This window comes from Capsicum annuum, chromosome 3 (assembly GCF_002878395.1).
Source record: "Capsicum annuum cultivar UCD-10X-F1 chromosome 3, UCD10Xv1.1, whole genome shotgun sequence".
NCBI lineage: Eukaryota > Viridiplantae > Streptophyta > Magnoliopsida > Solanales > Solanaceae > Capsicum > Capsicum annuum.
The window spans coordinates 230,587,749-230,598,953 of record NC_061113.1 but is presented as its reverse complement, the minus strand read 5'-3'; the positions used below and the strand labels follow the sequence as shown (position 1 = coordinate 230,598,953).

The 11,205-nt window shown below is 34.4% G+C and overlaps 2 protein-coding genes across 4 annotated transcripts; one reads left to right on the top strand and one right to left on the bottom strand.

The window, feature by feature from the left end:
• The first annotated feature begins 2,432 nt into the window (after nucleotides 1–2,432).
• On the top strand, nucleotides 2,433–4,800 carry LOC107863100. Of its 2 annotated transcripts, none has more exons than XM_016708871.2 (4): nucleotides 2,433–2,673; nucleotides 3,806–3,878; nucleotides 3,965–4,020; nucleotides 4,573–4,800. In XM_016708871.2, the coding sequence occupies exons 1-4, from the start codon at nucleotides 2,474–2,476 to the stop codon at nucleotides 4,682–4,684; spliced, it is 441 nt and encodes a 146-aa protein (XP_016564357.2). In that variant the 5' UTR covers nucleotides 2,433–2,473; the 3' UTR covers nucleotides 4,685–4,800. The 2 variants fall into 2 exon arrangements, with proteins under 2 accessions (XP_016564357.2, XP_016564356.1); XM_016708870.2 differs by having other exon boundaries at nucleotides 2,469–2,673; nucleotides 3,791–3,878.
• A 260-nt stretch (nucleotides 4,801–5,060) lies between these two features.
• On the bottom strand, nucleotides 5,061–9,936 carry LOC107863098 (protein ABIL3). Of its 2 annotated transcripts, none has more exons than XM_016708868.2 (10): nucleotides 9,553–9,936; nucleotides 8,582–8,712; nucleotides 7,996–8,078; nucleotides 7,762–7,912; nucleotides 6,540–6,639; nucleotides 6,326–6,418; nucleotides 6,191–6,233; nucleotides 6,012–6,100; nucleotides 5,734–5,876; nucleotides 5,061–5,544 (listed from the first exon to the last, which is right to left on the bottom strand). In XM_016708868.2, exons 2-10 carry the CDS (start codon nucleotides 8,684–8,686, stop codon nucleotides 5,374–5,376), a joined length of 978 nt encoding a protein of 325 aa, XP_016564354.1. In that variant the 5' UTR covers nucleotides 8,687–8,712; nucleotides 9,553–9,936; the 3' UTR covers nucleotides 5,061–5,373. The 2 variants fall into 2 exon arrangements, with proteins under 2 accessions (XP_016564354.1, XP_016564355.1); XM_016708869.2 differs by lacking the exon at nucleotides 9,553–9,936 and adding an exon at nucleotides 9,350–9,520.
• Nucleotides 9,937–11,205: the final 1,269 nt, after the last annotated feature.

Genomic DNA, 11,205 nt, shown 5'->3' with positions numbered 1-11,205 from the left:
GGATGGGGTGTTTTAAGAAGAAAACTGGTGAGGTGGGTGGGGTGGGGGTGGTGGGTGGGTGGGTGGGTGTTTGAAAAAGAAGGTTAGTGGGGTGGGTAGGTTATGGGGAGGGGGTATTTTTTATTTATTTATTAAAGGCAAAACCCATTGCCAGGCTCCTAGAGTACGCGTCATCTTTCACTTATGCACCTCAAGTGGACATTGGTTCATTTTGACACCTCAAGCGGCCTGCAAAAATGACACGTGTCCACATTTTATTCGTCACTTTCCACCTCAACGGCGCGTGTAACTCACACACTAATATTATTTTGCTGATTCAACAAAACGTGTCAAAGTGACACACTTGAAGACCGCTTGAGGTGCCAAAATGAATCAATATCCACTTGAGGTGCCTAAGTGAAAAATGACGCGTAATTAAGAGTGTGGCGATAAATTTTGCCAATTCTTTTCCATCTCTAACTAGATTAGAAATTAACAAGCAAGTGAAATTGCGCTCACCTTTTCTCCTTCTTGTTATATATAACTTAAACTCTTAATTAGAAACTGAGAAGCCCCATCACATGCATTACATGCAACTAATTAACCATTAACATGAAGCCATATATACACTGTGGAACAACCTGTCATTTCTGCCAGAAGTGGAGTTTCTCAGCCAATTAACAAAGAAACACTAGTTAAATGGCCAAACAAAAAGCAAATACCTTGAATCATCTCTATTACTCTGTATGTAAAAAGAAAAAAGTGAAGCCCGGTTCACTAAAACTCCCTCTATGTGCAGGGTCCGAGGAAGCACCCGACCACAAGGATCTATTGTACGCAATCTTACCTTGCATTTCTGCCAGAAGTTGTTCTAAGGCTTGAACCCGTGGCCTTTAGGTCACATCGCAACAACTTTACCAGTTACTCTAAGGCTCCCCTTCAATTTCTCTCCGTATATATGGTTCTTAAAAGAATCAAGATTTTCAAGGAACAAACAAACAGCCAAACCTTGAACTAGGAAAGAACATTGTAATTAACTAATACAGTTATCAATACTTGTGGTGGTGAAAACTAGAAGATACTGGATAAACTAATCCATGTGGAACAACAACATCATGATGGCCAGTCTAATCTCACAAGTAGGGCATGAGAGGGTAGAGTGTACGTGGACCTTACGCCTAACTTTGTTGAGAGGTTGTTTCCCATATACACACGTCTCAAAAAAAGCAAAACAAACCAGTTCAGAAAAAAATAAGTTAAAGTGAAAAAGTCATGACAAAATATTATATAAAGCATAAAAGCAATTCGAAGAAACGGAACAATAACTACCATAAAATAGTACATATAACCGAAGTACAAGAAACAACATACAGTAGTAGTAGCAGCAGATATAGGACAAGAAACTAGAAAGTACAAATTATAACAGAAACAGAACGATAACAAACTACAAGAGTAATACTACGACTACTAGTTTAGAAGGATAAGAGTGACAATGCTCAAACAAGACCATCATCATGAAAAATAAAAAATAACAACTCATAAGGGGGTGAATGAAAGAAACTTGCCTTTCTTGATTTAAACTTCTTCATTGGAGAAGAAAAAACAGTTTTTCCAGAAGTGAAACATGCTTCAGCATGGAGAAGAAAAAACAGTTTTTCCAGAAGTGAAACATGCTTCAGCATTGTTTCTTTATGATATAGGGGTAACAGAAAATGAATGAAAGAGGATAATAAATAAAGATGCTGAAGCTGGCATCTGAAATATACCTTTTTCTAATTGCTATTTTCTCTGTTTTAACCAACTATAATAAGGAGGCAGATGGGCCAATAGTGAGTAATATACCAGTGGAATATTCTTAAACACACAGAATTCTAGCCAGACAAGATTAATACCACTGAAATCTCTTGTTTAGTATAATTCCCCTCATTAAACTTACGCCAAACTAATATTTTTTATCATGCTTATGTTATTAAATTAAGCAAAATATATATTGATTAATCATGATTAAGTAACATAAACTTTAAATTCAAATACTTGAATTGGTGTAAGTTTTACCCAATTAATAGTTCCATTCATTCAATGAGCAATTTACATACGCTACAATTTTAAACATTATCTTTTCCTTCTTTTAGAACTTTATTGCGTCCTACTTTAGACAAATTATGCAACAAAAATAAATCTATTATTTTAGTGATAGAGCATCAACAGGTTTATTGTTTGCTTCTAATATTATCCCTGTCATTAAATACTTACAGAAAAATAAATAAGATGAGTATTAATTCAACACGGATCAAGTAAATAATTGAAAAAAATACTATTAACAAAAACTCTTCAATACAAAAAGAGTCCAAGGACCTAAACGTATATAAAAAGAGTCCAAGGACCTAATTTAATTCCAAAGGACAAATGGGTTGGACTTTAATTTTTGTTTCGTAGCAATTAAAACATAAATTCGAAAATATTATTTATGAGATATTATGATGTGAAAATTTGAATGTACATTATAGAAGCAAAAATTAGAGATAAAACACAAATAGGGCTAAACCACTTATTTACGGGTCGGGTTTGTGAATTTTGGTACCTTTTCCCTAAAACCCTAATAATCAACCAACAACCAATAGCTTCTCATCGGCTGTACAACAACTGTGTCCAAGAAGGAATGGATGGTGTGGCATCTTCATGGGACTTCCAATGGTATTTTATCTTCCTCTATCTCCACTTACCACCACCAAGAAATCTTTAATATGTCAAGAAAATGCTTTTGTGCTTATGTAACATATGTACACTAATATGACATATTTATGCTCTTGCAAGTTGTTTCTTGGTTTCAATCACTCATTTTGAACATACCCATACGGATTTTCTTGGTTCCTTATCAAAAAGACTTCTCCTTTTTGGTGGGTGTGGGGAGGTAAAGCAGGTAGCCCCCTGGTTTTCAAGAAATGGGGCTTTCTACTTCCTCAGAGGTAGTCGTATGGACTGCGTACACTTTAACCTCCCAGACCCCACTTTTGTGGGAATACACCGGGTATGTTGGTGGTGTCCGGGCTAGTTTGCATGCACCTCGACTTCAAGAAATGGGGCATAGCAGAGCTATCTCTGTTCATCTTTTTAGAGAATGGAAACAATTTGAAGTGTATATATTGAGAGACTTGTAACGAAGCTTAACATTGAGCTAGGAATGAACTTGTGGTCTCAAGACTCGCGTAATTGAATTTCACCTTACAACAACACAACAACAACATGCTAGGTGTAATCCCACAATGTCGGTTGTGGGGAGGGTAGAGTGCACGCGGACCATTACCCCTATCTCATAGGTAGATAATTGAATTTTACCTTAAAAAGAAGTATTTACTTTGTTGGCGGAAAACATATTGGAAACGTTCATACTGAATTTTCTTACTGAGAAAGCTTGTTAGTGGGTTTTCAATTGCAAGAGCAGAAACTTTAGTTTCATTGACATCTTGTGTAAAATTCTCCTTCCTAATCTGTCAAGTCTATGCTTGATGCGACCCTATCTTCATGTCTTCCTTTCCTTCAGGATACACAATATATTTTATGTATCTATGATCTGTTTGTTGTTTCGTGAATTAAAATTGAAAACGAATATGTTTCCATCTACAGTTCCATTTGGTAACGAAATGGGAACTTGATGCATTCTTAAACTCAAAAATCTGAGCTGAAGATCAGAGTAGCAAATTTGTGACATCTAGGCACTAGCACTAATGAGTTATATTCTATGTTAATGCACTTTTGATTTGTATTCCCATGCAAAGGAGTGATGTTGTTGCTTCTTATCAAATTATATGAGGTATAATTTATGCAGCAACTTGGAAGTAGATCTTGGGTCTGAAGAAAATGCTCATATTGTCTATACTGCATTGGCTGTTGATAAGGAGGTATAGTGATTCTGAGAATTTTTATTCGTTGTAGCATCTGTTTCAATCCACCAGTGCCTCAACTCTTGTACAATTAAAACTTGCAGTTGCAGCCTGATAAAGTGAAGAGGCACATGTCTGTATCTAACGGGAAGCTTTCAGTGTGAGCACTTGTTTCTACTCTCATACTTACTGAAGAAATCAGTTGATTTTCACTGTTTTGCATTTTATTGATCTAACTGCAGTCGTAAGTCAACATTGTTAGTATTTTCTTATACTTGTGTGTGTGTGTGTGTCTGTGATGGTAATTTATAGATATCGTCATACTTCATCAAAATTTATAGATATATTCATCTTGTATTGCTGAAAAGGAACCCAAAAATACAAATATCATCTTAACTGTAATGATACAGCACTGCATATTGCTCTCGAGTTTTTTACTATGTCTTGTTTGCGTGCCTGTAGCTGTAAATTGGCAACAGATGTGACTGAAATATAATGGGCACCAGTCAGTTATGTTTATAGCAACTTCCCTAATCAAAGGAAACCTTGTTCAGAATTAGACTTCTTCCTTTCTCCCCTGATTAGGAACGAGGAATGTCACTCTTCCATGCTGAAAATTTCTGAATGCTGTGTTCAAGTTAATACATGTGCTGTTTTCTTCCGAACATTCTGCATCATTCAGCTTTCTGAACTCTTTTCTGATGCTTTACAGGAATTTTGAAGCTGTTGAGGCAAGATTTCTTCGTGCATCATTTAGTGCATTTGTAGATGTACTCACACTCGCAACAAAAACTATCGAAGAATTTGGTCCTAAGAAGGAATAGAGACCTTTACTGAATATTGTTGGACATTGTTCATTATTGATGTGCCATATACAGAAAGCCATTCCTGTTGTAATCGACTGTTATTCATTGTCAGCTGCTAATTTAACTTCAGATCATATTCGTCTTTGTAGTTGAGATATTCATGTACTCTAGAACTACAGCATGATTTGGACTTGACAAAGATGCTCAAGCAACCTCTTGCAGCTCAAATCCTCATGATAAAAAATCTAAAAGTGATATATGACCTTTGGCATACAGCAAAATTCAGATGATATTCTCATTCCTTGTGCTTCAAACATTCCAACAGAAGTTGGTCAGATATGTTTTCTCAGCTTTAACTTGAAACAACACTCTTCAAATGTCAACTCAAATTGTGTGCAGACGAACCCTTAAAATCCTTGCTATATTACTTTATAATCTGTCGAGACCATTTCAAGGACAACTAATCAAGTCTTGATAATTGAGGTTACAGACTGCCAATACATTGCCAAAATTTAATATACAATTGAGGAAAGGTAAGCAGTGCACTTAACATAAAAAGCATGTCCCTGGTACTTTCCGTATACAACTGGAGAAGGGCAAGCACTAATGTAATATAATAACAATAAAGCATGTTTCCTGGCTTCCAGCTGCAAGTGCTACCACATCAACCCCTCCTTTAGTCACATTTGTCTTTCAACTTTTTGCTGTTAATATTCATCTATGTATGTATATAGTGTTTCATCTTTCTTTGATTTGCGTCGACTGAGCAAAGATTTAAGCAGACGTTTACTTTTGCTGGAATGTTGCTCAGGATCTTTGATGTTTATACTGTCCACATGAAGCCGCATTGAAGCTGATTTACGAGGCTCTGCAGCATACTGTTGAAACAAAATTTAACAGTTACAAGGAAAAACTAGTAAAAGATGACTATGAACAAGGCAGTTTGCAGCATGAGCATTTCAGGATAGAGGAGCATGATTTTATCAACAGCAGTTAAAAACTATTTTCACAGGAACTGAATATTCACATATTAAGTAAATGTAACACATATAGGATCCAGTAATTACCCGTCTCCCATTGGAAGGGTTTGGAGTAGTAGGCCGACTCTTATTTGGGGTGGTTGGCCTAGAACTTTTGGGGGTGGTCGGCCGACTAGCCAGAGATGCAGTTCGTAAAAGAGGAAACCGATGTGGTGAAACTGTTCGCCTGTCTGTTGGCCCATTGCGCCAAAGTACAAAAAGAAGGATAAGATTAATTACAAACAGCAATGAGAACAAGAGGATGGAAAATTATAAGCGCTGAGATGCAAAATATATAATAATGCAAGAAAATGACGAGAAAAGACCTAGTTCCTTCTTTGGTGTGGTTCCGGAGAATGAAAATTTTCCATATTGCTGAAATAGCCGTGGAGAAGGTGATGGGGAGAATCCTTTCCTGCAGTATATGAATCTTTACATAGTCATGCATGGTAAAACATTAAAGGTATCAGGTAGCTGGATACAACAAGAAGCAAGAATAATTTACCCAGCTGTAGGTGGGGGAGTCTCTCTAATTGTTGCTCGCACAGCTGCATTAGAGGAAACCAGCTCCGGTCATATCATTTTTTACAAAGTATCTTAATGGAAACTCAAAAATTGAAGGCAATGCATAATATGCTACCATTTCTAAATTGATTCCAATCATCTTGATCATCAAGACTACACCCTTGGTACTTCAACTTGGTGAGATTACCACCATCTGCCGTCTCGCCAACTGGAAGAGAATTTTCAAAAGTAGTTGAATATTCTAAGTTCTGACTTGAGAGTTGAGAGTGACAACTACTGCTAAATGAACGGATTCGAAAGATATACTCATGTGATGTAATCATAATTACCTGGTAATATATATCGCTTGTGATACTTAGGAGTATGAATAACCAATGACTGCTGCGACAGGCCCTCGTTATCAATGTAATTCTGGCATGTCTTTAGTCTCTACAAGAAAACCAGGTAAATGAATAAGAGCGGGAATATCACAAGTTACACTCTCACAACCAAGCACAAGATAGTAGTGCGATGTTGGATCAACAAGACTGCAGTGCTGTTATTTTCGAGCGAGAATATCTGTGCATACTGGAATCCATTTGTCTCGGTATCAGAAATCTGCTTTACAGCCATGGCTTAGGTTAGGGTGCTTAGGGTTGGGGATTTCCCAGACATTGCGACTGTTCAAGTCAAGAATATATTGCTCCAATTTTTTATCCATTTAGCAGAGCAACAAAAGATAAAATAAGCATATATCTACACAATATGCTGGGACTGAGTCATTCCGACAGTTGAGCTCCAGCTCTATATATCCAAATGAGGTCCACGCAAGCCAAACAAGAAATAAGACAGAAATATATTAACTAAATCCTGATCATCCATATCTAGTTCTTGAATTTCCAAAGAAAACCTGATGAAATAGGATCACAACATTTCCTTTTGATGAAGTAAATTAGGATCACATCATAACAAAATAAAACAGCAGAAAAGCCTCGTAAACTAGCCTTGCCATTGTGTGTGTATAATTTTCTTGAAGAAAGTATGGAATCTGTGCATTCACTTCACCTATAAAACATACTAGACACAGAATTCTACGCGAAATTGCGCACTGCCAAGCATTTGATATGCTCGCATTGGATCTTCAGAATGTGTTAGTATGTGGCAATCTTAGAGCGTGGCTACTACGCTTATAATGCTTAATAAAACCAGTAAAAGTCCATTTGCAAGGCTTATCAATGATTATATTTCTTCAACACGGAACTTGATATGCATCTTGATTTCAGTTATGGAGTTCATTTGATTAACCTATATATAAGAAGTATTATTGTTACAAAATCTTCATATGTTTGTGTGGTAAGGAGGGAAGATCAAACAAGTACTAAAGGCACAAAGATACTTCTCAATGAAGTTGAATATATGACACTAAAAAGAATATTAGTCACACATAAGCTATACATAGTGGTCACCATTTTGAGCACAACGCTATGGTTTATCCTATCAGAATCCTTTCAACGACGGCATTCATAAAGTTTTGATATTTCAAAAAAAGAAAAAAAAAAAGCAGGTTATTACCTGCTCAATGCAAGCTATATGCAGCTCCGTTCCAGAAACTTCATCAACTTTTTCATCCAAGATATCACTGACCTTATATGTCACAGAGCCTAAATGATCCACGGTGTTCACAAGTGCTTTAATAGCATATTCTTTCAACGTATCTACCACACTGTAAGAAGAAGAAATATGTCAGAAGACATAACAAAATGGAAAACGGAATTGAGCTTTCCAACAAGTCAGAGGATAACTCACATATCTTTTTGCTCGTCATTAGAATAAGATAATTCAAAATATTCAGCTGCTGAGTAAAGTTGTTTCCTCAGATTCTTCAAATCCTGAAGAAACCAGTGCAAGTCAGAAACTATAATACATAGTAAGAAATTAAATACCAAGTCAACAAAGAAGTATTCAAGAATCCAAATTCTTTACCGCTCTTTCATTTCTTTCTTCAATATTAACAAGTTTCAACTCAAACAATAACAACATAGCCAGAGTAGTCCCACAAGAGGAGTTTGGGGAGGGTAGTGCGTACGTAGACCTTACCCCTACCTTGGGAGGTAGAGAGGTTGTTTCAGATGCACCCTCACCTCGAGAAAATGACAGGAGTGAAGAAACAAGACAGGTCTCAAATCAGAGATTTCTAGAAATTCAGTAAAATGGGCAGAAAATTTTTCGATATGTTACTTCCAAGTTTTTAAACAATGAAATCAAATGCCCGGAATGAAATTAAAGGTAGTCATTCTACAATTATCTCTAACCAAACGACATATCTTTCATGTTTCCAAGATCCTATTTTGAATAAAAATACCAATTTTAACCTAAGGAAAAGAGTAGATACCTTAAGACTATCAGAAAAGAGCATGCTTTGATGCATAGAAACCTCATCAAAGTTGGCTGGCTCTCTGGGAAAGGTCTTATTAGCCGATGAATTTAGTGTCTCCATTGAGTAACTGGTAACCAATTCTTATCCTGTAACAACCATGATACCGACATTTCAAGAAAATGAAAAGGAAACAACTATAAAATAAGTTATTAGTTGTTTGCCACTACATCCAATCTCATAGTGCTCATTCCATTTCCTTTAAGAAGAAAAAAACAAATACTATACAATCCTGAAAAGCTGCTAATGAATCAAAAAAATAAGACAACAGTTCACACCAGACAGAGACAACAATAAGAAAGACAAGAAAGAATCATGTCAGGATAATGTTCTACATTATCTCCACAACTATATACCAGAATAATTAAATCGTTGAAGTTCAGCCCTGAAACTTACCAAAAAAACTCAATCAACTGAAACCTTAACAATTAAGCTCTTCAGAACAAACTTACACATAACAGCACCGACAGTACAACACTATAAAAAGGTAAGAAACATGAAAGTAAAAAAAAAAAAAATGCAAACATTGACATTAAGAACAACCCCAGAAAAACAAATTGCCCAAAAACTGCAAGATTAAAGTACTAATCACATTTCCAAATTTGCAATCTTTATTTCACTTAAAGAGTAATAAGCATGAAAAGATTTCAAATTTTGATATTAAATTAGAACCCCAGTTGGGCAAACCCCAAAAATTACAAGATTACAGAGTATTAAAGAACTCACATTTCCAAATTTGAAATCTTTATTTCACTTTCTAACTAACCAAATAGAGCAAACCCCACAAACAGAACTAAAAAGTACTCATTAAGAAAGATTAAAATTAATTTCTTCTCAACTATCCTTAGCCTTAGTGGGACTTGGCACGTATCTCGTAGAACAGCACGATAATAAAAAAAAAAATGAACTACTGTAAGAAAGAACGTAACCTGGGAATTTTTATTTAATGTTATTATGCTAGTAGAGCAAAGAAACGGACACCCACTTGGACATTGAAGTAGTACAACAACACAAAATGAATAAATAGGACCCCATTAAATAGAAGAGACCAATATAATAGTTTGGTAGCAAAGAAATTTGACTAAACCATAAGGAAAAAGACAAAGAAGCTTTTTTATTGAGAAATTAATAATGGCAAAGTAGTAGAAGTGGTGAGACTTGAGAGAGAATGAAAATGGGGAGCACGTCTCAAGAATTTCTAAAGGTAGAGAAGGGAAGGGGTGATTTGGAAGAATGTTAAAAGAATGTGTAGTGATTTGGAAGAAGAAAAAAGAAATGGGGCTCATTATTGCAAAACATAAAAAGTTTAAAATCGTCTATCTAATCATTGCTACAACGTTTGCTTTTGTATTAGTGGACCATGTCGCACTCGTGTTTTTTTTTTTCCTTTTCTTAATTTTACTCTAATTATTTTTTAATTAAATAGAATTTGATTCTTTTCGCTCCTCTTACTTTCGTTATTTTATTTGTTGAATTGTATTACTTGAGTCGAAGAATTATGAGGTAACATCTTCATACACATTACTCTTATTAAATTTCACTTATTGAGTATTTTACTCTCCCCACAAGATTTAAGTTATATAGAATTGTACGCATTTATGTTCAATGTTTATATTAAGTCATGAAGAAATGATTTTGAAATTTATAATTTTTAATATGGATCAATATTTTGTGGCTATAAAAGAGGAGAAAATTGATGAAAAATAACCATTATAACTTGTACTTTTTGTCTTACTAAAACTAATTTTTCACATTAATAAATTAAGAAAAAGATAAAAAAAAATTCTTGATTTACTCTTGATATTAATTATTAATTTTTCACATCACTTCTCAACTTTTTAAAATATTCATAGTCATGAATATTCTAATAAAATATTCTCTTAATTTATTATTTTGTTTAAAGAAAGTACAAATTTATTTGCATGATAAATAAAAACAAGCAAATTGGATTAACAAATAAAAACAGATGAATGACTTACCAAAAAAAAAAAACAGATGAATGGGATATTAAAAAAATCTGAAAATATCTGTAGTCTGTTAGTAATTTTTAATTTTGCTATGTATGGAAGAAATACAAAATCAATTGACCAGTTATACATAAAAATGACCCTAAACTTGACACTAAATTATAACTTTGACCTTAAACTTTGATAGTGCACAAATAGGACCTTTAACTATTCAAAACCTAAACAAATCTGACCTCCGATTTTGCAATCTCATGCGTGAGTCTCACTCGCGCCTACATGAAAAGGTAATTCAATCACATAGTACTACGTCGTTAAAAGGGCTGACTTGGAGAGAGGTCATATTTGTGCAGTTTTGAATAGTTAAAGGTCATATTTGTGCATTGTCAAAGTTTTGTTTTTTATGTTAAAACGACGGCGTTTTTTTTTAATTATTATTATTATTATTATTATTATTATTATTATTATTATTATTATTATTATTATTATTATTATTATAATTTTTAAATTTATTTCTATAGTAGCAGCACCTAACTTTTTTTTTATTTTAAAAAATCATTATTATTATTATTATTATTTTATTTATTTCTATAGCAGCACCTAACTTTTTATTAATTA

Excerpts from the sequence above, each read along its gene's own strand:
- LOC107863100 (XM_016708870.2), top strand. The coding sequence starts at position 2,474 with ATGTACATTATAGAAGCAAAAATTAGAGATAAAACACAAATAGGGCTA. Across the intron at positions 2,674-3,790 it reads TCTTCATGGGACTTCCAATG|GTATAATTTATGCAGCAACT; the intron begins GTATTTTATCTT and ends AAATTATATGAG. Across the intron at positions 4,021-4,572 it reads TCTAACGGGAAGCTTTCAGT|GAATTTTGAAGCTGTTGAGG; the intron begins GTGAGCACTTGT and ends GATGCTTTACAG.
- LOC107863098 (XM_016708868.2), bottom strand. The coding sequence starts at position 8,686 with ATGGAGACACTAAATTCATCGGCTAATAAGACCTTTCCCAGAGAGCCA. Across the intron at positions 6,640-7,761 it reads ATATAGCTTGCATTGAGCAG|AGACTAAAGACATGCCAGAA; the intron begins GTAATAACCTGC and ends GTTTTCTTGTAG. Across the intron at positions 5,877-6,011 it reads CACACCAAAGAAGGAACTAG|ACAGGCGAACAGTTTCACCA; the intron begins GTCTTTTCTCGT and ends ATGGGCCAACAG.